Source organism: Salmo trutta, chromosome 27 (assembly GCF_901001165.1).
Source record: "Salmo trutta chromosome 27, fSalTru1.1, whole genome shotgun sequence".
NCBI lineage: Eukaryota > Metazoa > Chordata > Actinopteri > Salmoniformes > Salmonidae > Salmo > Salmo trutta.
The window spans coordinates 35605574-35631197 of NC_042983.1; the positions used below are offsets into that span (position 1 = coordinate 35605574).

Below are 25624 nucleotides of genomic sequence, written 5' to 3' on the forward strand. Positions count from 1 at the left end.
AAAACACATGTCGAATATTTTTTGGTAGCCGTTTGACAAATACAAATAATCTTGCTCTTTTGTCCATAATAATGTCATTAGACTATACGTGCGCTCGCACGTACCAATACCAGCGAGAAATCCATCAGTAGTGTTAAATGCGAAGGAAACACATTTAACCTTGTATTTTTCATTTGCTACGTGGGAATTCAACCGCAAAAGGTATTTTGTCCTTTACGTCATCACGCACAGCCTTGTATCTGCAAATGAATAAAGTCTGGTGGGAAAATACGCATGTTGTTTTTATATTCTCATGAAATTCTGTTGCCAATTGGATGGAAACATAGCTACTGACGTTCGTGTAACCATGCATTTATCAGCTGTGTTCCGTTTTGACACTTGGAGTTGATATTCTTAAACATTTATTCCCCTCGACCACGCCCACAAACTGGGGAAATCTATAATTTTTCCACTGACCCCGTAAAAGAGCTAACTTCGTTGGCGATTTTTAGTTAAACAGAAATAACAAAACATGCTGCTGTGTTGTTCAACTGAGTTTGCAAAAACATGAACACCTGCTCTTTCCACGATCGACTGACCAGGTGAACGCTATGATCCGTTATTGATGTCAACAGCTAAATCCACTTCAATCAGTGGAGATGAATGAAGGCGACAGATTAAATAAAGATTTTTAAACCTTGATAATTGAGACATAAACAAAGGATTTAACATGGGCCAGCATTCCTGTGGAATGTTAGGAAGGTGTTCTTAATGTTGTCTCAAGGCTTAAAAATCATTTTTAACCTGTCTCCTCCCTTTAATCTTGAAGTGGATTTAACAAGTGACATCAATAAGGGATCATAGCTTTCACCTGGATTCACCTGGTCAGTCTGTCATGGAAAGAGAAGGTGTTCCTAATGTTTTGTACAATCCGTTTATGTGATCATATACAAATGTAAGTAAGGTTTGAAATGTTGCTTTTAGTCTAATATTATATCTGTTTGGGCTTTTTGCAGTCTCCAAATTTGAAATTACGTTGTGACCCCCTGACCATCCGCTCAAGAAAAAAATAAAAAATTGTCCCGTGACTGAATCTAGTTGATGATCCCCAATTGATGATTCTCTCTACTATTATTCTGACATTTCACATTCTTAAAATAAAGTGGTGATCCTAATTGACCTAAGACAGGGAAATTTTACTAGGATTAAATGTCAGGAATTGTGAAAAACTGAGTTTAAATACATACATACATACATACATACAAGTCGGAAGTTTACATACACCTTAGCGAAATACATTTAAACTCAGTTTCTCACAATTCCTGACATTTAATCCTAGTAAAAATTCCCTGTTTAAGGTCAGTTAGGATCACCACTTTATCTTAAGAATGTGAAATGTCAGAATAGAGAGAACGATTTATTTCAGATTTTATTTCTTTCATCACACTCCCAGTGGGTCAGAGGTTTACATAGACTCAATTAGTATTTGGTAGAATTGCCTTTAAATTGTTTAACTTGGGTCAAACATTTCAGGTAGCCTTCCACAAGCTTCCCACAATAAGTTGGGTGAATTGTGGCCCATTCCTCCAGACAGAGCTGGTGTAACTAAGTCAGGTTTGTAGGCCTCCTTGCTCGCACATGCTTTTTCAGTTCTGCCCACACATTTTCCATATGATTGAGGTCAGGGCTTTGTGATGGCCACTCCAATACCTTGACTTTGTTGTCCTTAAGCCATTTTGCCACAACTTTGGAAGTATGCTTGGGGTCACTGTCCATTTGGAAGACCCATTTGTGACCAAGCTTTAACTTCCTGACTGATGTCTTGAGATGTTGCTTCAATATATCCACATCATTGTCCTACCTCATGATGCCATCTATTTTGTGAAGTGCACCAGTCCTCCTGCAGCAAAGCAACCCCACAACATGATGCTGCTACCCCCGTGCTTCACGGTTGGGATGGTGTTCTTCGGCTTGCAAGCATCCCCCTTTTTCCTCCAAGCATAACAATGGTCATTATGGCCAAATAGTTCTATTTTTGTTTCATCAGACCAGAGGACATTTCTCCAAAAAGTACAATCTTTGTCCCCATGTGCAGTTGCAAACCGTAGTCTGGCTTTTTTTATGGCGGTTTTGGAGCAGTGGTTTCTTCCTTGCTGAGCGGCCTTTCAGGTTATGTCGATATAGAACTCGTTTTACTGTGGATATAGATACTTTTGTACCTGTTTATACTTACGTACTATTGTTTGTACAGATGAACGTGGTACCTTCAGGCGTTTGGAAATTGCTCCCAAGGATGAACCGGACTTGTGGAGGTCTACAATTTTCTTTCTGAGGTCTTGGCTGATTTCTTTAGATTTTCCAATGATGTCAAGCAAAGAGGCACTGAGTTTTAAGGTAGGCCTTGAAATACATCCACAGGTACACCTCAATGATGTAAATTAGACTAATCAGAAGCTTCTAAAAGCCATGACATAATTTTCTGGAATTTTCCAAGCTGTTTAAAGGCACAGTCAACTTAGTGTATGTAAACTTCTGACCCACTGGAATTGTGATACAGTGAATTAATCTGTCTGTAAACAATTGTTGGAAAAATGACTTGTGTCATGCACAAAGTAGATGTCCTAACCGACTTGCCAAAACTATAGTTTTTCCAACCACTCCACAAATGTATTGTTAACAAACAAGTTTTAATGACTCCAACCTAAGTGTATGTAAACTTTGTGTTGTATGTGTCGAACTGCTTTGCTTTATCTTGTCCAGGTCGTAGTTGCTAATGAGAACTTGTTCTCAACTAGCCTACCTGGTTAAATAAAGATGAAATAAGAAATAAAAATGACATACATATACTACCAGTCAAAAGTTTGGACACCAACTCATTCCAGGGTTTTTCTCACATTGTAGAATAATAGTGAAGACATCAAAACTATGAAATAACACATATGGAAAATCATGTAGTAACCAAAAAAAAGTTACATTCAAATATGAGATTCTTCAAAGTAGCCACCCTTTAACCTTGACAGCGTTGCACACTCTTGGTATTCTCTCAACCAGCTTCATGAGGAATGCTTTTCCAACAGTCTTGAAGAAGTTTCCACATATGCTGAGCACTTGTTGGCTGCTTTTCCTTCACTCTGTGGTTCAACTCATCCCAAACCATCTCAATTGGGTTGAGGTCAGGTGATTGTGGAGGCCAGGTCATCTGATGCAGCAATCTTACTCTCATTTGTCAAATAGCCCTTACACAGCCTTGAGGTGTGTTTTGGGTCATTGTCCTGTTGAAAAACAAATGATAGTCCCACTAAGCGCAAACGAGATGGGATGGTTTATCACTGCAGAATGCTGTGGTAGCCATGCTGGTTAAGTGTGCCATGAACTGTAAATAAACCACGAGTGTCACCAGCAAAGCACCCCCACACCTCCATGATTTCCACTGCTCGTGTTTCTTGGCCCAAGCAAGTCACTTCTTCTTATTGGTGTCCTTTAGTAGTGGTTTCTTTGCAGCAATTCGACCATGAAGGCCTAATTCACGCAGTCTCCTCTGAACAGTTGATGTTGAGATGTGTCTGTTACTTGAACTCTGGAAAAAAAATTTGGGGCTGCAATCTGATGTGCTGTTAACTCTAATGAACTTATCCTCTGCAGCAGAGGTAATTCTGGGTCTTCCTTTCCTGTGGCGGTCCTCATGAGAGCCAGTTTCATCATAGCGCTTGATGATTTTGCGACTACACTGGAAGAAATGTTCAAAGTTCTTGAAATGTTCCTGATTGACTGACTTCATGTCTTAAAGTAATAATGGATTGTCGTGTCCCTTTGCTAATTTGAGCTGTTCTTGCCATAATATGGACTTGGGCTTTTACCAAATAGGGCTATCTTCTATATACCACCCCTACCTTGTCACAACAAATTATTGGCTCAAACACATTAAAGAAAGAAATTCCACAAATGAATTTAGCCAGGTACACCTGTATATTGAAATGCATTCCAGATGACTACCTCATGAAGCTGGTTGAGAGAATGCCAAGAGTGTGCAAAGCTATCATCAAGGCAAAGGGTGGCTACTTTGAAGAATCTCAATTATAAAATATATTTTCATTTGTTTAACATTTGTTTGGTTACTACATGATTCCATATGTGTTATTTCATAGTTGATGTCTTCTATTATTCTACAATGTAGAAAATAGTAAAAATAAAGACCCTGTAATGAGTAAGTGTGTCCAAACCTTTGACTGGTACTATATACTTTTGTGTGTATGTGGATCCTTCAAATTTGTGGATTTGGCCATTTCAGCCACACCCATTGCTGACCGGTGTATAAAATCAAGCACACCGCCATGCAATCTCCATAGACAAACAATGGCAGTAAAATGACCTTACTGAAGAGCTCAGTGACTTTCAACGTGGCACCGTCATAGGATACCACCTTGCCAACATGTCCGTTTGTCAAATTTCTGCCCTGCTGGAGCTGCTGTTATTGTGAAGTGGAAACATCAAGGAGCAACAACCGTTCAGCCGCGACGTGGTAGGCCACACAAGCTCACAGAACGGGACTGCCGAGTGCTGAAGCACGTAAAAATCGTCTCCTCGGTTGCAACACTCACTACCGAGTTCCAGTCTGCCTCGAAACAACGTCAGCACAAGAACTGTTAGTCGGGAGCTTAAAATAAAGGGTTTCTATGGCCGTACACAAGCCTAAGATCACCAAGCGCAATGCCAAGCGGCAACTGGGGTGGTGTAATGCTCACCGCCATTGGACTCTGAAGCAGTGGAAATGCGTTATCTGGAGTGATGAATCACACTTAACCATCTGGCAGTCCGACGGACAAACCTGGGTTTGGCGGATGCCAGGAGAACACTACCTGCCCGAATGCATAGTGCCAACTGTACAGTTTGGTGGAGGAGGAATAATGGTCTAGGGCTGTTTTTTATGGTTCGGGCCCCTTGGTTCCAGCGAAGGAAAATCTTAACGCTACAGCATACAATGACATTCTAGATCTTTGTGTCATCAGTTTGGTGAAGGCCCTTTCCAGTTTCAGCATGACAATGCCTCCGTGCACAAAGTGAGGTCCATACAAAAATGGTTTGAAGATTGGTGTGGAAGAACTTGATTGGCCTGCAAAGAGCCCTGACCTCAACTCCATCAAACACCTTTGGGATGAGTTGGAACGCCGACTGCGAGCCAGGCCTAATTGCCCAACCTCACTTGTGTCACAGGCCGGCTCATAGCCTGTGGCAAAAATGAGGGGACATGAACAACAGGTATAGGCCAATCAAAAGGTTCTTTTATTATAAACCAAAAAACTAACTTTAAACAAAGAAAAAGGAATGAGGTGTGGAAATGTCATAATGTAGGGTGTATGTAAAGTGCAGGGATGCATGAATCTGTGTGTGAACATGACTGAGTGGAAACTAAGTAAACCTACAAAGGAACAAACAAAACAGGATCATACCTGGAGGAGCAGGGAGAGAGCGAGAGGTTACTGAAGCAGTTTTAAATACCCTGAGCCCAGGTGGCTCCAATCACTAACGACCCTCCTCTGCCTGCAGGAGGAACCGCCCCTGCACTGCAGAGGGGCCGTGACACTTGTGACTGAATGGAAGCAAGTCCCTGCAGCAATGTTCTGACATCTAGTGAAACGCCTTCCCAGAGGAGTGGAGGCTGTTATAGCAGCAAAGGGGGGACCAACTCCGTATTAAAGCCCATGATTTTGGAATGAGATGTTAGACAAGCAGGTGTCCACATACTTTTGGTCGTGTGTGTATATATATAAAACATTTTCCTTCAAGTATTTTTCTAGATTACTAATGTTACGATCCCCTATACAACAAAAAATACTTAAAACATGTAATTTTGTTCTTAACATTTAATTGAAATACTGTAGATTTCCATTCATTCCTGCAGAAGACTGCTCCTACTAGGGAGTGCCAATATGGCCGACTAGTGGCTTCAAAGCCTCTCAATGGCTAATGCATAGCATCAACAATGAAGTGTTTATATACACCATTGGTCATACCCCCATCAGAACCCAAAATATAAGCTTGTTTTACACCATTGTTGTAAACAAATACCGCAAAGCATCAAAACATTGTTAAGCGTAATTTTGATATGGATGGTCAGTCCCTGCACCCATAGCTCCAGCTATACATTTGAGTGGTTACATTTCTCCAGGCCTATCCCTCATCTTTTTTCCAAAACAGAGGCGGAGTGCCAGATTCTCAATATTCTAGCAGGCATCATCGCTGTGCAGAATGTGGGGATCTTCTCAACATTACTGTGCAGAGAGAGATCCCTCTAACATCAGGCCTCATTGGTGTGTGTGTGTGGTGGAAAATTACAAACTAGGCTCTGTCTATTCTGTATTAACCTTAGAGAACTCGACTGACACAGACCGCCCATGTCTGTTCTAGTCTTAAGACTAGATACTGTTACTCAGTATCTACAGGATCCCAATGGAAACATACTGAGAACAGAATAGCATGATTAGCAGTATGATGATCTAAATCATTCAGACTATACCCGGTGTCAGCAGATAGTTACGAAACTTGCTATTTATCGTTTGCTTGCACTATGTACCTACCTTTTGTTTCCACACATCTGCTAACTGTGCAGTAGATAAGGAGGTTGTACTTCTGTTTGTTGGGTCCTTAACTCTGCACCATTGAGTGATGGTTAACTGCTCCAGATTTGCAAATCTTATAATAAAGTTGTTGTTTGAAGAATCTACAGTCTCTCTTCCTTTTGGTTAGAATTACCACGACGTGCAGAGGGAGGGCATCCTATCAACAGCCAACACCACTGTGCAAAGGGAGGGCATCCTATCAACAGCCAACACCACTGCGCAAAGGGAGGGCATCCTATCAACAGCCAACACCACTGTGCAAAGGGAGGGCATCCTATCAACAGCCAACACCACTGTGCAAAGGGAGGGCATCCTATCAACAGCCAACACCACTGTGCAAAGGGAGGGCATCCTATCAACAGCCAACACCACTGTGCAAAGGGAGGGCATCCTATCAACAGCCAACACCACTGTGCAAAGGGAGGGGACCCTATCAACAGCCAACACCACTGTGCAGAGGGAGGGCATCCTATCAACAGCCAACACCACTGCGCAAAGGGAGGGCATCCTATCAACAGCCAACACCACTGCGCAAAGGGAGGGTATCCTATCAACAGCCAACACCACTGTGCAGAGGGAGGGAATCCTATCAACAGCCAACACCACTGTGCAAAGGGAGGGCATCCTATCAACAGCCAACACCACTGTGCAAAGGGAGGGTATCCTATCAACAGCCAACACCACTGCGCAGAGGGAGGGTATCCTATCAACAGCCAACACCACTGCACAGAGGGAAGAGATCCTCCTAACATCAGGCCTCATTGTTGTGCAAAGGGAGGGCGTCCTATCAACAGCCAACACCACTGTGCAAAGGGAGGGCATCCTATCAACAGCCAACACCACTGTGCAAAGGGAGGGAATCCTATCAACAGCTCTCATAACCAACATCTCGGCACAGAGCTCCATTTTCAAGTCATCTGATCTGACCATATGAAACGGCACTTGGATTCGCACTTGGCAAGACAATAACCCAAAGTACTAATACAAATCCACAAAGAAATAGTTAATTGACTACAAAATCAGTTTCCGGACTTGAACCCCATTGAAAACCTGTGATTTCAATTGAAGAGGGCAGTCCATGAAGAGGATATCAAGGATCTGGGAAAATTCTGTATGGAGGAATGGTCTAAGATTCCTCTAATCTCATAAAACATTTCTAGAAAAAGGCAGTGTTATTATCCTCGCAGGGGGAGGGCGCTAGAGTATTGAAAAGAGGGGTGCCAATAATTCTGCCCCCCCCTTCTCTTTTAGATTTTGTATTACTTGGTAAACAAAATCTCTCTGAGCAATTTTATTAGTATAATATAATTTCCCAATTTTTTTGGAGCATACAATATTTTTTGCTCATCTTTATCAAGGGATTCCAATAGTAGGGAGGCAGGTTTAAATATTTATTTAACTAGGCAAGTCAGTTAAGAACAAATTCTTATTTACAATGACGGCCTACCCCAGCCAAACCTGGGCCAATTGTGCACCGCCCTATGGGACTCCCAATCACGGCCGGATGTGATACAGCCTGGATTCAAACCAGGGACTGTAGTGCACTGAGATGCAGTGCCTTAGACCACTGCACCACTCGGGAGCCCAGGCAGGTAGCCTAGCGGTTAAGAGCATTAGGGCAGTAACAAAAAGGTTGCTGGTTCTAATCTCAGAGCCAGGAAGGTGGAAAAATCTGCTGTTCTGCCCTTGAGCAAGGCAGTTAACCCCCAACAACTGCTCCCCGGGCGCTGATGACGTTGATTAAAGCCGTCTGCATGCTTCGCAGCCCAAACAGTTCGGAAGAGTTTGTGCATGACAACATTGAGGTTTTTGTTAGTTTTGGACTTCAGCAAGGTTTTTTTGGGCTGTTTGGGCACACAAAACATTTAGCTATGCCTCTTCATTGGTAATTGGTCAACAGTAGAGATTCTTCAATAAAGCCTTCTCATTCAACAAGAGACTATTCGTTTTCATGCACTTTTTTCATTGAGAATCTGTACCAAACATCAGATGTAAAATTGCTCGACTACGATCTCTGCAAAAACAATGACCAATGAGTTACAGTGCCTTTGTAAAGTATTGACATTTTCCACATTGTTACGTTACAGCCTTATTCTAAATTATTTTATTTTTCATCTCAATCTACACACAAAACCGCATAATGACAAAGCAAAAACAGGTTTATAAATGTTTGCTAATTTAAATAAAATGAGTACTTTGTTGAAGCAACTTTGGCAGCGATTACAGCATCGAGTCTTCTTGGGTATGACACTACAAGCTTGGCACACCTGTATTTGGGGAGTTTCTCCCATTCTTCTCTGCAGATCCTCTCAAGCTCTGTCAGGTTGGATGGGGAGCATCGCTGCACAGCTATTTTCAGGTCTCTCCAGAGATGTTCGATTGGGTTCAAGTCGGGGCTCTGGCTCAGCCATTCAAGGACATTCAGAGATTTGTCCTGATGCCACTCCTGCATTGTCTTGGCTGTGTGCCTAGGGTTGTTGTCCTGTTGGAAGGTGAACCTTCTCCCAGTCTGAGGTCCTGAGCACTCTGGAGCAGGTTTTCATCAAGGATCTCTCTGCTCCATTCATCTTTGTCTCAATCCTGAATACCCCCCCCCCCACCCATTAAACTTTATATCATGCTGAAACACTCCACCCTTAGGATTGTTTAGCAGCATACCACCCTGCATCCCACTGCTGGCTTGCTTCTGAAGCTAGGCAGGGTTGGTCCTGGTCAGTCCCTGGATGGGAGACCAGATGCTGCTGGAAGTGGTGTTGGAGGGCCAGTATGAGGCACCCTTTCCTCTGGTCTAAAAAAACATCCCAATGCCCCAGCGCAGTGATTGGGGACATTGCCCTGTGTAGGGTGCTGTCTTTCAGATGGGACGTTAAAACCGGTGTCCTGACTCTCTGTGGTCACTGATGATCCCATGGCATATATTGTAGGGGTGTTAACCCTGGTGTCCTGGCTGAATTCCCAATCTGGCCTTCATGCCACCTAATCATCCCCAATTTACAATTGGCTCCTTCATCTCCTCTCCCCTGTAACTATACCCCAGGTCATTGCTGTAAATGAGAATGTGTTCTCAGTCAACTTACCTGGTAAAATAAAATGTCAACCATTAACATCGGTTACACCCAATATCTATTTTTCAGTCTCCACAGTAACCTTCAACCAGGCATTCTGCTTTCCACAACCCGTGTCGTATTGATAACCTTACCAATAAAAGCTTTGACACCGCACAATCATGAGCGCAAGACTTGTGAACAGGCCTCAACCATGCCAGAACCAGCAGAAACACCAGCCCTGACTTTAGGTCCACTTAGTACAGGACCAGCTATGACTAATTCTATATCCCTGAGCCTGGCATCCACCAAATGTTGCAATACGTCCCCCCCATTACGACACTTAACCTTCATTGCTCCCACATTCACCATAATCATGTGCCCCTCCACACTTAAAACATATTTTCCTTCCTTTATATTGAACAGCTACAAGTCCCATTCTTTGGCATTTAAAACACCTCAATGGGGATGGGACAAATTCTCTGACATTTGAAACTAAGGAATCGTCTCTGTATTTTTCCAAGCAAAACCTTCTCAAACCTCAGCATCACTGATGGTCAAAGACTCCTACTGATCAACCTTCCTCCCTTCATTTTCTTTAATATCATCAATGGACAGGGGTGCAACTTCAGTTTTAGAAGTGTGGTGGTGGTGGGGAACATACCCGACTACTCAGAAGCGTCCTCATGGTCCTAAAGCACACCCTGTCCCCCCGACCCCAGTGAAAGTTGCACCCCCCCCCTCTTTTTTCCTCTCCATTTCACCTGCACAACTTGTGGGGGGAAAAAAGTACCCAATTGTCATACTTGAGTAAATGACTCAAGTCACCCAGTAAAATACTTAAGTATTAAATGTAATTGCTAAAATATACTTAAGTGTCAAAAGTAAAAATCCTTTCAAATTCCTTAAGCAAACCAGACAGCACAATTTTATTTGGGGATAGCCAGGGGCACACCAACACTGACATCATTTACAAAATAAAGCATGTGTGTTTAGTGTCTCTGATCTGGCGGACTCACTCGAGTTGACCAGGAATGTTCTCTTGATAAGTGCGTGAATTGGACCCAACCAAAAATCTCCTTAATGAAACATGTGGCTTTTCTTAAAAAGAGGCTATAAACCACATCCATTTAAGACAGGAGTATTTCAAGTTTGTCTAATCATTCTGCTGTACATGCGGATAGAGATCAGTAGGCTCACTGCATTATGTGGTGTGCACATAGAGGGAGGGTGCCTACATTGAGAGAATCACCGCAGGATTGATGGAAAACGTGAGACGCTGTATATACTGCACGTAGAACAAATAATAATTGCCCCTTCTTGTCAACAGTTTATTATTTACACAGCAAATTGTCCATGACAAAACAACCCAATGTTTGCCCATTCATCTCCATTAGGAATGGTAATATTAGCCAACAATGACTTGAAAGAACACGAGCAGTGGAGGGCGATTAAATGGCAGCGTTGGTAATTAGTGTTGGGCATGCACCAAGGATTGACTAATTGTCTGTATTAGCATTCTACCTACTCCAGAGTCATTAACAATGTAGATGAGGGAGAAATGATCTGCCGCGCCCCTCATCTCCGTGAAGAGCGCTGCGCTAATGACAGACACTTGTCATGTGGATAGTTTCCTGCAGAGCGCTACCGCCAACACAGCAGGCTGTGTGTGGAAATCAAACAGAATAATCAGAAATGGTTAGAAACACAGCCATCGCAGACAAAGACATGAACCTTGATGCGTGACAAATGTGGACTAACAATATTTTAAGTGGTTTGTCGAGAGGTTGTTAAAATCGGATGTGTTGCGCGCTGCTCTGAAATGATGACCGCATATATGCATTATTGCAACACAGATCTGAATAACACACGCTTCTTACTGTTGCAAATAATTCCTTTAATACAAATAGTCAGCATGTTCATGACATTCCCAAGAGGACAAAAGGAAAATAAGAATACCGATTTGGGTACAAATCTTCCATGGAGTCAGCAGGTAGCCTAGCGGTTAAGAGAGGTTGGGCTAGTAACCGAAAAGTAGCTAGTTCGAATCCCAGAGTCGACAAGGTGAAAAATCTGTTCTGCCCTTGAGCTAGGTAGTTTACTACCCCCCCCCCCCCACAACAGCTCCCCGGGTGCCAAATGTGGCAGCCCCCCCCCCCACACCTTCAGAGGGGTTGGGTTAATAGCAGAAGTCATGTTTCAGGTTGGACCTTGATTGCAATTAACGATAAAAAATATATGTATGTATGCATGTACATACAGACAGACAGACAGACAGACAGGAGAAAATATGGAACAGGGAAGGCAGGAATAGTAACAAATAGCACAGGCAAGGTTTTGTAGTTGCCAATAGTAGGGCACTATATGGAGCCATTTGAGATGCAGACATAGCTAGGTCAACATGTATAGGTGCTGCCTGGATCTACTGCAGATATGGACTTAGGAACTACTTTAACATCTGACAAGGCATGCTCTCCAGCTACCTAATAGGAGCTATTCAGGTTCTCACTTTCAGGTGACTATATACTCATGTACAAAATGCAAATGAAGGGAGAATTGTACCTTTTCTCCATGTCACTATTGATCTTTCTCTCACGCAGCAGAGGATATAAAATCAGTCTAGACATCAGGGCCTGTATTCGTAAAGTGTAGGAGGGCCGATCAGGATCAGTTTAGCCTTTCAGATGATATGGGCAGAGGAAACAAGGCGCTTTATGAATACGGGCCCTGATCTTGTGCGGTGAAGACACTTTGTATCATTGGGTATTTTCACACAAAGATGAGCAAGTGTTATTTCTAATGTGGTTGTGATTATGAATGCATTGTTATCCTGAGTTAGGAGGCTATATGTTGCCATGAAACAGTTAACAGCCATGACACATTCATGTTGCAGATGTTTGGAGGACAACTTCAGCATTGATTCATGATAGGCCTCCAAACAAACAAAACGACATACACAGACAGGCTTGCAGTCATTGTTTTGACCAAAGAAGAATTTAGGGCAACAGTCTTAAAATGGGAAAATATGCATTTACATTGCACCAACCCTTGCCCAATACACTTGAATGTGAGAGGAGCACATGCTATCTTGGACAAACGGAGTCAAAGCATTCAGCTCATCGATTTATAAGAAAATCGACACAATTAGGAAATAAACGTTATTCGCCTCATGTGCAAGCAAGGCTAAGACTTTATCCATGGGAAGGTTCAAATGTATACATTTGATAATGTTTAAATAGGAAAACAAATAAATACAACTAACAAATAGTCAAGTACTATATTAGAGAACCTGCATTGCCTCTTTTGATCAGTCTTGTTTGGTGTACTCTTTACCACAGGAAGAAACAGGGAGGGTCCATGTTAGCCATGAATAATACTTTACATACATATTATATAACATGTAAATGTATGCATATGAATGTAAATACAAGATATGTACAAATTATGCACATGCCCTAAATGACTATTGCACTGTTGCTGATATCCAGTAGATTGAATAGCTCGTTTCGATATTTTCTCTGTCATTTGACAGCAGAGCAGTAATTCCCCCCCGTGACCCTCACACTGTCACCGAGGGCCCACTCCCTAACCCTCCCTGGAACACAAACCACCCACCCACCCAGTGGGTGGAGAAACAGAGCTTAGACCTAGTTCCTCGGTCTGCTTTAGAGCCTATATTGTTCAACTGACACTTAAACGTTTGGCTTCATGGTCAAAAATAAGGATTTCTTTGTTAAATAAATACTATTTTTAGCATTGTTAAAAAGGTAAAGAAATAAGAATCAAATTAAATAAAAACAAGTGAGATTAAAACACATCACTGTGGACATCCTGGTCAAGCAGCTTGGAAAAATTCCCTCCCAGTGGGTACAGAAAAAAACAAAAGTATTTTTCTTTTTTGCAAAAACTAAAATATATAAGGATTGTATGTTATTTGCAGTTGTTCATAAAAAACAGTATAGTACAAACAAGTCCTCTTTTGAATATCTACAGCTGTACAATAGTCTTGCAAGTGAGTACATGAAAAAAAATGCTATTGGTTTTAGCATGTCAATTCACATAAAAATGCCTCTACAGTCATTGGCTAAAAACTGTTCTAATAAACGCTACAAAAGGTAAGACAGCACTTGCTACTGACAGTCTTGCAAATGTGTCTTTACCTCTATGGCCTGCTTCACTATTTCAGCCAACTTCAAGCGATCCACTTTGTCAGTAAAGGCCCGTCCTACAATGAAGACCAAATAATTAAATGTTGACCAAAACCACATTAAAAAAATTTTAAATTCCACCCTTTTTCAATATCAAATTCATCCTCCGACACCACCCCAACATGTGAAAATGGAGGGTTTATGTTCTGTAGATTTTTTTTTTTTTTTTAAATGTATGTTTCCAATGACATCATCTGGAGACAGCGATTTTAATCAACATTGAGCAAGCAAAGGTTACTAACTGATAAATTAGAATTTCCCATTCATTTGGGGATTCCCCCCCCCCATAGAAATGAGTGTTGTTGTATGTGCTAGGTGCCATTGCTCTGCATTGAATGCTGTATCCATGCAGTATGTTATGCTTACCGTCCCAGCTGAGACCCTGCAGCCCGTCTCGCAGCAGTTTGCAGTCCCGGTTGAAACGCCAAGCCTCATGCATCACCTCATTCAGCTTCTCATCCTCATTCTCCCCTGCCACACACAACCAAACACACAGTTTCACCATGCTCACTGTGTGCATGCATGTATGCCTGTTAAATGGAAGTTGTACATCTGTGTTCGTTGATGGGAAGTGTGTGTGTGTGTGTGTTTGTGTGGACTGACCAGCCTGTGGGAGGATACACTGAGCGATGACGTCTCGTAGTTTCTCCAGGGCCACGTTGGAGTCCTCGCCGCCGTTCTCTGGGTCATGGATGAAGAAGCCATCACTCGGCTTGCTGCTGTAGCACACCACACAGTCAGGAGACCCCAGACACCACCACACAGTCAGGAGACCCCAGACACCAACACACAGTCAGGAGACCCCAGACACCACCACACAGTCAGGAGACCCCAGACACCACCACACAGTCAGGAGACCCATATACCAGACACATTTTGTTTAGCAGTGCTGTTCTCAGCAGAAAGCCCCTCTCCACTATAGAGCTAAAGTAGTGATAGTCAGACTGTGTAAAGCAGATCCTAACCAACTACTAAATAGAGAGACAGGCATTTAACAAGACAGACCCTAGGAGCTTCCTTTTCCTCAGGATGGGGTTATTGACGGAGTGTAGAGGCTTGAGGCTGACGTTAAGGTCCTGTATCCTCATGTTAGCCAGCTGTTCAGCATGGGCCTGCTGGATCCCAGCTACCACCGCCTGGCAGAGGGAGGGACGGAGGAAAAGACGGAAAGAGGAAGGGTCACATGACAAAATGTTACACCCTGAACATTGCTATTAAAGGGATACCTCAGGATTTTGGCAATGATCCTACTACTTCCCCCCAAAGTCAGATGAGCTTGTGGACACCATTTTTATGTCTGTGTCCGGTGCGAACAAAGTCAGAGGTAGTTTCGCGAGTCAATGCTAATTAGTTTTAGCACAGTGACTCAGTGTATGGTATCGGCTAGCGCTAGCCAGCAACTTCCTTCAAACAAAAACGCAGAGACAAAAATAGAATCCACGAGTTTATCTGACTTTGAGGAAGTAGATAAAGGGCCTCATTGCTAAAATATCCCTTTAAGGCAGCAAAAACTTTGTCTGCAGAGTCCCGTAGTAAGTATTACTGGGTCGAGGTCGACCGATTAATCGGAAGGGCTGATTTCAAGTTTTCATAACAATCGGTATCTTTGGCCACCGATTTGCCGATTTATTTATTTTTTTACCTTTATTTCACTAGGCAAGTCAGATTAAGAACACATTTTCAATGATGGCCTAGGAACGGTGGGTTAACTGCCTTGTTCAGGGGCAGAACGACAGATTTTTACCTTGTCAGCTTGGGAATGCAACCTTATGGTTAACTAGTCCAACACTCTAACCACCTGCTTTACGTTGCACTCCACGAGGAGCCTGCCTGTTACGCGAATGCAGTAAGAAGCCAAGGTAAGTTGCTAGCTAGCATTAAACTTATCTTATAAAAAACAATCAATCATAATCACTAGTTAACTACACATGGTTGATGATATTACTAGTTTATCTAGCCAGTCCTGCGTTGCATATAATCGATGTGGTGCGCATTCGCGAAAAAGGACCGTCTTTGCTCCGACTTGTACCTAACCATAAACATCAATGTCTTTCTTAAAATCAATACACAAGTATATATTTTTAAACCTGCATATTAGTTAATATTGCCTGCTAACATGAATTTCTTTTAACTAGGGAAAATGTGTCACTTCTCTTGCAACAGAGTCAGGGTATATGCAGCAGTTTGGGCCGCCTGGCTCGTTGCGAACTGTGTGAAGACTATTTCTTCCTAACAAAGACAGCCAACTTCGCCAAACGGGGGACGATTTAACAAAAGCGCATTTGCGAAAAAAAAGCACAATCGTTGCACGACTGTACCCAACCATTAACATCAATGCCTTTCTTAAAATCAATATACAGAAGTATATATTTTTAAACCTGCATATTTAGCTAAAACAAATCCAGGTTAGCAGGCAATATTAACCAGGTGAAATTGTGTCAGTTCTCTTGCGCGCAGAGTCAGGGTATATGCAACAGTTTGGGCCGCCTGGCTCGTTGCGAACTAATTTGCCAGAATTTTACGTAATTATGACATAACATTGAAGGTTGTGCAATGTAACAGGAACATTTAGACTTATGGATGCCACCCGTTAGGTAAAATACGGAAAGAAAGAATAAACGTGATAGTTTCCGGATTCGACCATATTAATGACCTAAGGCTCGTGTTTCTGTGTGTTATGTTATAATTAAGTCTATGATTTGATAGAGCAGTCTGACTGAGCGGTGGTAGGCACCAGCAGGCTCGTAAGCGTTCATTCAAAATAGCACTTTAGTGCGTTTTGCCAGCAGCCTGTCGCAATGCATTGCGCCGTTTATGACTTCAAGCCTATCAACTCCCAAGATTAGGCTGGTGTAACCGATGTGAAATGGCTAGCTAGTTAGCCGGGTGCGCGCTAATAGCGTTTCAAACGTCACTCGCTCTGAGACTTGGAGTAGTTGTTTCCCCTTGCTCTGCATGGGTAACGCTGCTTCGAGGGTGGCTGTTGTCGATGTGTTCCTGGTTCGAGCCCAGGTAGGAGCGAGGAGAGGGACGGAAGTTATACTGTTACACTGGCAATACTAAAGTGCCTATAAGAACATCCAATAGTCAAAGGTATATGAAATACAAATCGTAGAGAGAGAGAGAGAAATAGTCCTATAATTCCTATAATAACTACAACCTAAAACTTCTTACCTGGGAATATTGAAGACTCATGTTAAAAGGAACCACCAGCTTTCATATGTTCTCATGTTCTGAGCAAGGAACTTAAACGTTAGCTTTCTTACATGGCACATATTGCACTTTTACTTTCTTCTCCAACACTTTGTTTTTGCATTATTTAAACCAAATTGAACATGTTTCATTATTTATTTGAGGCCAAATTGATTTTATTGATGTACTAAGTTAAAATAAGTGTTCATTCAGTATTGTTGTAATTGTCATTATTACAAATAAATAAAAATCGTCCGATTAATCGGTATCGAAAAATCATAATCGGTCGACCTCTATTACTGGGTCTATCTAAAGCGCTTTGAGATTGACGGGAAAGAAAGCGTTACATAAACGCTATCCATCCCCGTCTATCCATCCAGGCCCACCTTGTCCATCATCATCTGGGCGGAAGGAAGCACATTGTCCAGAGCCTCTGTGCAGTTCAGCCAGGGGTGTTCCAAAACCCCCTCGATGGTCAGCCTCTCCTCAGGCTTCACCTTCAGCAGCCTACAGAGGGAGGGAGGAAATAATGCTAGTGAAACAGATTCTTCAAACCCTCCTCACTCAAGCCAAAGAATACAACATGAGTAAAGCACCGGTTTGGCGGTCCACATTGTCAGGCAAAACCGTCACTCGTGAACCATGCCATCTTGTCAGCACACACAGTAAAGCCTGCTGTAGGGACGTACTTGCGAACAATGTCCTTGGCCATCTCAGATATCTGGCTCCACTCGTCCTCGGGGAAGTCAAAGCTGGCCGTCATGATCTTCTTGCGCATGTCCTTGGGGATGGTGCGGCTGTGGTGCTTGGAGTAGAAGGGAGGGTAGCCACACAACATCACATAGATGATCACCCCAATGGACCACAGGTCACAGCTCTGCACGCACAGCAGGGGACAGTGAACGAACCAAGTCATAGGGATGGAGGGAGAGCGAGAAAGGAGAAGAGTTAGCGTGACAACCCTACAAACTGATGTCCTTAGTGGAAATACGTTGCATAATGTGAAAATATGCTGGCGAGATGCTGCCATTGGTGGAATAATGTCTCATTGTGGCTGAGGTAGTGCCTCACCTTGTTATACAGGGCATTCGGAAAGTATTCAGACCCCGCTCCCTTAATCCACAGTTAAGTGACAGCCTTATTCTAAAATGTATTCAATATTTGTTGTTTTCCCTCAATCCACACACAACCCCATAATGACAAAGCAAAAACAGGTTTTTAGAAATCTTTGCAAATGTATAAAAAAGGGAATATCTTATTTACATAAGTATTCAGACCCTCTGCTACGAGACTCGAAATTGAGCTCAGGTGCATCCTGTTTCCATTGATCATCCTTGATGTTTCTACAACTTGGAGTCCCCCTGTGGTAAATTCAATTGATTGGACATGATTTGGAATGGCACACACCTGTCTATATAAGCCCCCCTTTTTGACAGACATGTCAGAGCAAAAATCAAGCCATGAGGTCGAAGGAATTGGCCGAAGAGCTCCAAGACAGGATTGTGTCGAAGCACATCTGTGGAAAGGTACCAAAACATTTCTGCAACATTGAAGTTCCAAGAACACAGTGGACTCCATTATTCCTAAATGGAAGAAGTTTGGAACCACCAAGACTCTTCCTGGAGCTGGCCGCCAGGCCAAAATGAGCAATCGAGGGAGAAGGGCCTTGGTCAGGGAGGTGGCCAAGAACCCAATGGTTACCGAGTGCCCCTGCGCAGAACCTCCCAGAAGGTCAACCATATCTGCAGCACACCACCAATCAGGCCTTTATGGTAGAGTGGCCAGACAGAAGCCACTCCACATGACAGCACGCTTGGAGTTATCCAAAAGACACCGAAAGGACTCCCAGACCATGATAAACAAGATTCTCAGGTCCCTACGGTGAAGCATGGTGGCGCCATCCCTACAGTGAAGCAAAACTAGGGCTGATTAAGGTTTTACTACAAAGCATTACATGGGCTTGCTCCTACCCCTCTTCCCCATTTGGTCCTGCCGTACATACCTACCCTACAGTCACAAGACGCAGGGCTCATTATCCCTAGAATTTCTATGCAAACAGCTTTCTCCTATAGAGCTACATTTTTATGGAATGGTCTGCCTATCCATGTGAGAGACGCAAACTCGGTCTTGACCTTAAAGTCTTTATCGAAGACTCATCTCTTCAGTAGGTCCTATGATTGAGTGTAGTCTGGCCCAGGGGTGTGAAGGTGAACGGAGAGGCACTGGAGCAACAAACCACCCTTGCCGTCTCTGCCTGGCCGGTTCCTCTCAGACTCTAACCTTATTACAGGAGCTGAGTCACTGGCGCTCTTCCATCCCAACCCTAGGTGGGGTGCGTCACTTGAGCGGGTTGAGTCACTGACGTGATCTTCCTGTCCGGGTTTGGCGCCCCCCCTCGGGTTCGTGCCGTGGGGGAGATCTTCGTGGGCTATACTCGGCCTTGTCTCTGAGAAGTAAGTTGGTGGTTGAAGTTATCATCTAGTGGTGTGGGGGCTGTGCTTTGGCAAAGTGGGTAGGGTTATATCCTGCCTGGTTGGCCCTGTCCGGGGGTATCGTCGGACGAGGACAGTGTCTCGACCCCTCCTGTCTCAGCCTCCAGTATTTATGCTGCAGTAGTTTGTGTGTCAGGGGGCTAGGGTCAGTCTGTATATCTGGTGTATTTCTCCTGTCTTATCCGGTGTCCCATGTGAATTTTAAGTATGCCCCCTCTAATTCTTTCTTTCTCTCTGAGGACCTGAGCCCTAGGACCATGCCTCAGGACTACCTGGCCTGATGACTACTTGCTGTCCCCAGTCCACCTGGTCGTACTGCTGCTCCAGTTTCAACTGTTCTGCTTGCGGCTATGGAACCTTGACGTGTTCACCGAGCGTGCTACCTTGTCCCGGACCTGCTGTTTGCAACTTGCTCTCTCTACCGCACCTGCTGTCTAACTCTGAATGATCGGCTATGAAAAGCCAACTGACATTTACTCCTGAGGTGCTGACCTGTTGCACACTCCAAACCACTGTGATTATTATTATTTGACCCAGCTAGTCATCTATGAATGTTTGAACATCTTGGCCATGCATCCCTGTGGCTCAGTTGGTAGAGCATGGTGTTTGCAACGCCAGCATGGTGTGTGCAACGCCAGGGTTGTGGGTTCGATTCCCACGGGGGGTCAGTACAAAAAAAAAAAAAAAAATGCATGAAATGGTATGAAATGTATGCATTCACTACTGTAAGTCGCTCTGGATAAGAGCGTCTGCTAAATGACTAAAATGTGTTATGATCCCCACCCGACACAGCCAGAAGAGGACTGGCCACCCCTCAGAGTTTGGTTTCTTCCTAGGTTCCTGCCTTTCTAGGGAGTTTTTCCTAGCCACCGTGCTTTTACATCTGCATTGCTTTCTGTTTGGGGATTTAGGCTGGTTTTCTGTATAACACTTTGTGACATCGGCTGATGTAAAAAGGGCTTTATAAATACATTTGATTGATTGTTTTTCTGCGGCAGGGACTGGGAGACTAGTCAGGATTGAGGGATTGATGAATGGCGCTAAGTACAGAGAGATCCATGATGTCCTTCCAACAGAACAACGACCCTAAGCACACAGCCAAGACAACGCAGGAGTGGCTTCGGAACAATCTCTGAATGTCCTTGAGTGGCCCAGCCAGAGCCTGGACTTAAACCCGATCTAACATCTCTAAAAAGACCTGAAAATAGCTGTGCAGCAACGCTCCACAACCAACCTGACAGAGCTTGAGAAGAATGGGCGGGGGGCACCTTGTTATAAGTGTAGGGGGGTAGTGGCTCACCTTGTTATAAGTGTAGGGGGGGGGGGGGGGTAGTGGCTCACCTTGTTATAAGTGTAGGGGGGGGGGGGGGTAGTGGCTCACCTTGTTATAAGTGTAGGGGGGGGGGTAGTGGCTCACCTTGTTATAAGTATAGGGGGGGGTAGTGGCTCACCTTGTTATAAGTATAGGGGGGGGTAGTGGCTCACCTTGTTATAAGTGTAGGGGGGGGGGGGTAGTGGCTCACCTTGTTATAAGTGTAGGGGGGGGGGGGGGTAGTGGCTCACCTTGTTATAAGTGTAGGGGGGGGTAGTGGCTCACCTTGTTATAAGTGTAGGGGGGGTAGTGGCTCACCTTGTTATAAGTGGTGGGGGGGGGGGTAGTGGCTCACCTTGTTATAAGTGGTGGGGGGGGGGGTAGTGGCTCACCTTGTTATAAGTGGTGGGGGGGTAGTGGCTCACCTTGTTATAAGTGGTGGGGGGGGTAGTGGCTCACCTTGTTATAGTGGTGGGGGGGTAGTGGCTCACCTTGTTATAAGTGTGGGGGGGTAGTGGCTCACCTTGTTATAAGTGGTGGGGGGGGTAGTGGCTCACCTTGTTATAAGTGGTGGGGGGGTAGTGGCTCACCTTGTTATAAGTGGTGGGGGGGTAGTGGCTCACCTTGTTATAAGTGTAGGGGGGGGTAGTGGCTCACCTTGTTATAAGTGTAGGGGGGGTAGTGGCTCACCTTGTTATAAGTGTAGGGGGGGGTAGTGGCTCACCTTGTTATAAGTGTAGGGGGGGGTAGTGGCTCACCTTGTTATAAGTGTAGGGGGGGGGTAGTGGCTCACCTTGTTATAAGTGGTGGGGGGGTAGTGGCTCACCTTGTTATAAGTGGTGGGGGGGGTAGTGGCTCACCTTGTTATAAGTGGTGGGGGGGGTAGTGGCTCACCTTGTTATAAGTGTATTGGGGTAGTGGCTCACCTTGTTATAAGTATAGCGGGGGGTAGTGGCTCACCTTGTTATAAGTGTAGGGGGGGGTAGTGGCTCACCTTGTTATAAGTGTAGGGGGGGGGGTAGTGGCTCACCTTGTTATAAGTGTAGGGGGGGTAGTGGCTCACCTTGTTATAAGTATAGGGGGGTAGTGGCTCACCTTGTTATAAGTGTAGGGGGGGGGGGGTAGTGGCTCACCTTGTTATAAGTGTAGGGGGGGTGGGTAGTGGCTCACCTTGTTATAAGTGTAGGGGGGGTGGGTAGTGGCTCACCTTGTTATAAGTGTAGGGGGGGTAGTGGCTCACCTTGTTATAAGTGTAGGGGGGGGGTAGTGGCTCACCTTGTTATAAGTGTAGGGGGGGGTAGTGGCTCACCTTGTTATAAGTGTAGGGGAGGGTAGTGGCTCACCTTGTTATAAGTGTAGGGGGGGGTAGTGGCTCACCTTGTTATAAGTGTAGGGGGGGGGGGTAGTGGCTCACCTTGTTATAAGTGTAGGGGGGGGGGTAGTGGCTCACCTTGTTATAAGTGTAGGGGGGGGGGTAGTGGCTCACCTTGTTATAAGTGGTGGGGGGGTAGTGGCTCACCTTGTTATAAGTGGTGGGGGGGGTAGTGGCTCACCTTGTTATAAGTGTAGGGGGGGTAGTGGCTCACCTTGTTATAAGTGTAGGGGGGTGGGTAGTGGCTCACCTTGTTATAAGTGTAGGGGGGGTAGTGGCTCACCTTGTTATAAGTGTAGGGGGGGATAGTGGCTAACCTTGTTATAAGTGTAGGGGGGGTAGTGGCTCACCTTGTTATAAGTATAGGGGGGTAGTGGCTCACCTTGTTATAAGTGTAGGGGGGGGGTAGTGGCTCACCTTGTTATAAGTGTAGGGGGGGGTAGTGGCTCACCTTGTTATAAGTGTAGGGGGGGTGGGTAGTGGCTCACCTTGTTATAAGTGTAGGGGGGGTGGGTAGTGGCTCACCTTGTTATAAGTGTAGGGGGGGTAGTGGCTCACCTTGTTATAAGTGTAGGGGGGGGGTAGTGGCTCACCTTGTTATAAGTGTAGGGGGGGGTAGTGGCTCACCTTGTTATAAGTGTAGGGGAGGGTAGTGGCTCACCTTGTTATAAGTGTAGGGGGGGGTAGTGGCTCACCTTGTTATAAGTGTAGGGGGGGGGGTAGTGGCTCACCTTGTTATAAGTGTAGGGGGGGGGGTAGTGGCTCACCTTGTTATAAGTGTAGGGGGGGGGGTAGTGGCTCACCTTGTTATAAGTGGTGGGGGGGTAGTGGCTCACCTTGTTATAAGTGGTGGGGGGGGTAGTGGCTCACCTTGTTATAAGTGTAGGGGGGGGGGTAGTGGCTCACCTTGTTATAAGTGGTGGGGGGGGTAGTGGCTCACCTTGTTATAAGTGTAGGGGGGGTAGTGGCTCACCTTGTTATAAGTGGTGGGGGGGTAGTGGCTCACCTTGTTATAAGTGGTGGGGGGGGTAGTGGCTCACCTTGTTATAAGTGTAGGGGGGGGGGTAGTGGCTCACCTTGTTATAAGTGTAGGGGGGGGTAGTGGCTCACCTTGTTATAAGTGTAGGGGGGTAGTGGCTCACCTTGTTATAAGTGTAGGGGGGGGTAGTGGCTCACCTTGTTATAAGTATAGGGGGGGGGTAGTGGCTCACCTTGTTATAAGTGTAGGGGGGGGTAGTGGCTCACCTTGTTATAAGTATAGGGGGGGTAGTGGCTCACCTTGTTATAAGTGTAGGGGTGGGTAGTGGCTCACCTTGTTATAAGTGTAGGGGGGGTGGGTAGTGGCTCACCTTGTTATAAGTGTAGGGGGGGGTAGTGGCTCACCTTGTTATAAGTATAGGGGGGGGTAGTGGCTCACCTTGTTATAAGTGTAGGGGGGGGTAGTGGCTCACCTTGTTATAAGTGTAGGGGGTGGGTAGTGGCTCACCTTGTTATAAGTGTAGGGGGGGGGTGGGTAGTGGCTCACCTTGTTATAAGTGTAGGGGGGGGGGATAGTGGCTAACCTTGTTATAAGTATAGGGGGGGGGTAGTGGCTCACCTTGTTATAAGTGTAGGGGGGGTAGTGGCTCACCTTGTTATAAGTGTAGGGGGGGGGTAGTGGCTCACCTTGTTATAAGTGTAGGGGGGGGTAGTGGCTCACCTTGTTATAAGTGTAGGGGGGGTAGTGGCTCACCTTGTTATAAGTGTAGGGGGGGGGGTAGTGGCTCACCTTGTTATAAGTGTAGGGGGGGGTAGTGGCTCACCTTGTTATAAGTGTAGGGGGGTAGTGGCTCACCTTGTTATAAGTGTAGGGGGGTAGTGGCTCACCTTGTTATAAGTATAGGGGGTGTAGTGGCTCACCTTGTTATAAGTATAGGGGGGTAGTGGCTCACCTTGTTATAAGTGTAGGGGGGGGGGTAGTGGCTCACCTTGTTATAAGTGTAGGGGGGTAGTGGCTCACCTTGTTATAAGTGTAGGGGGGTGGGTAGTGGCTCACCTTGTTATAAGTGTAGGGGGGGTAGTGGCTCACCTTGTTATAAGTGTAGGGGGGGGTAGTGGCTCACCTTGTTATAAGTGTAGGGGGGGGGGGGTAGTGGCTCACCTTGTTATAAGTGTAGGGGGGGTAGTGGCTCACCTTGTTATAAGTGTAGGGGGGGTGGGTAGTGGCTCACCTTGTTATAAGTGTGGGGGGGGTAGTGGCTCACCTTGTTATAAGTGTAGGGGGGGTGGGTAGTGGCTCACCTTGTTATAAGTGTAGGGGGGGGGTAGTGGCTCACCTTGTTATAAGTGTAGGGGGTGGGTGAGGTAGGTATTATTCCAGACTTTTCCTTCTGGTGTCGCCTTTGAGCCTCAAGTACCTAGAAGTGAGGGGAAGACTGATTGAACCATTTCATCCAAAAATGTCAATAGAATACTCACCAACTTGGTGTCAAATCTGAGGAGAGCACCCATCCGTACCTGAGGTGCAACGTAGTAAGGCGTGAACTGTGGGGTCATCAAGTCCCCCTGGTCGATTTTGGCAAATCCAAAATCGCACAACTTCACCGGTGCATCCTTGAACATGAAAGGGATAACGACAGACCAGAAAGAGGGATGAGCATATGAGCATTCTCAAATAGGATTTGTGTAAATGTTTAAGGGATTCTCCTCTTGCAACATGCTTGTTTCAGCCTATTATTAGACACCTGTATTAAGAGCAGTGTGTGTGCGCGCTTCACCATCAGCCCATCTATTTCCTCACCAGGGAGTTATCCTTGAAGAGCAGGTTCTCTGGTTTCAGGTCTCGGTGTGCAATATTCAGTGAGTGACAGTGTTCCAGCGCCTGGCCGATCTGACGGAGGATAAAGGATAACACAGAGAGGCTCAACGACACCAGGAAGCCATGAAATGAATGTATGTGTGCATTAGGAAGCCTGGGAGGAGGAGCAGCAATGCAGAGGAAAATGCCCTGTTTGAATGCATAAATCTTCTACGTGTCGCAAATGGCACCCTATTCCCTATGGGGTGCACCTACAGGGCTCTGGTTGAAACAAGTTCACTATGTACTGTATGGAATATGGGACCCTTGTGTTTTCACTAGACAGGCAGAAGGTGTACCTGTTTAGTGACCTGGCTGGCCATCTTTTCTGTGAAGTGTTTGTGCTGACTGATCCTGTGGAACAGCTCACCTCCCTCCATCATCTCCATGACGATCAGTAACCTCTCTCTGATACAGAGGGAAAGACCAAAAGAGATGTAGACAAGGAATGAATGTGGGAAAACAGTTGTCATCTACTCAAATCTGGGGTAAAGCTTGAATTTGGTTGTTCCATTAGTTAGTAGTATTTTATTAAGATCTCCGTCCTGGGAACACACAAGAAACAACAAAGA

The 25624-nt window shown here is 45.0% G+C and overlaps 1 protein-coding gene across 3 annotated transcripts in view; it reads right to left on the bottom strand.

The window, feature by feature from the left end:
* Positions 1 to 12603: 12603 nt before the first annotated feature.
* Positions 12604 to 25624, bottom strand: part of LOC115164960 (MAP kinase-activated protein kinase 5) — a 29847-nt gene continuing 16826 nt past the window's right edge. Inside the window, exons 5-14 of one of the 3 annotated variants that reach the window (XM_029717925.1) lie at positions 25352 to 25460; positions 24996 to 25085; positions 24713 to 24808; positions 24532 to 24612; positions 17730 to 17917; positions 17427 to 17547; positions 14854 to 14984; positions 14452 to 14567; positions 14215 to 14319; positions 12604 to 13865 (exon numbers count right to left, since the gene is read on the bottom strand). In XM_029717925.1, coding sequence (XP_029573785.1) covers positions 13771 to 13865; positions 14215 to 14319; positions 14452 to 14567; positions 14854 to 14984; positions 17427 to 17547; positions 17730 to 17917; positions 24532 to 24612; positions 24713 to 24808; positions 24996 to 25085; positions 25352 to 25460 — 1132 coding nt within the window. In that variant the 3' untranslated portion in view covers positions 12604 to 13770. Of the gene's footprint in view, positions 13866 to 14001; positions 14320 to 14451; positions 14568 to 14853; positions 14985 to 17426; positions 17548 to 17729; positions 17918 to 24531; positions 24613 to 24712; positions 24809 to 24995; positions 25086 to 25351; positions 25461 to 25624 lie in introns of those variants that run through there. The other 2 variants (XM_029717923.1, XM_029717924.1) reach the window with 2 other exon arrangements.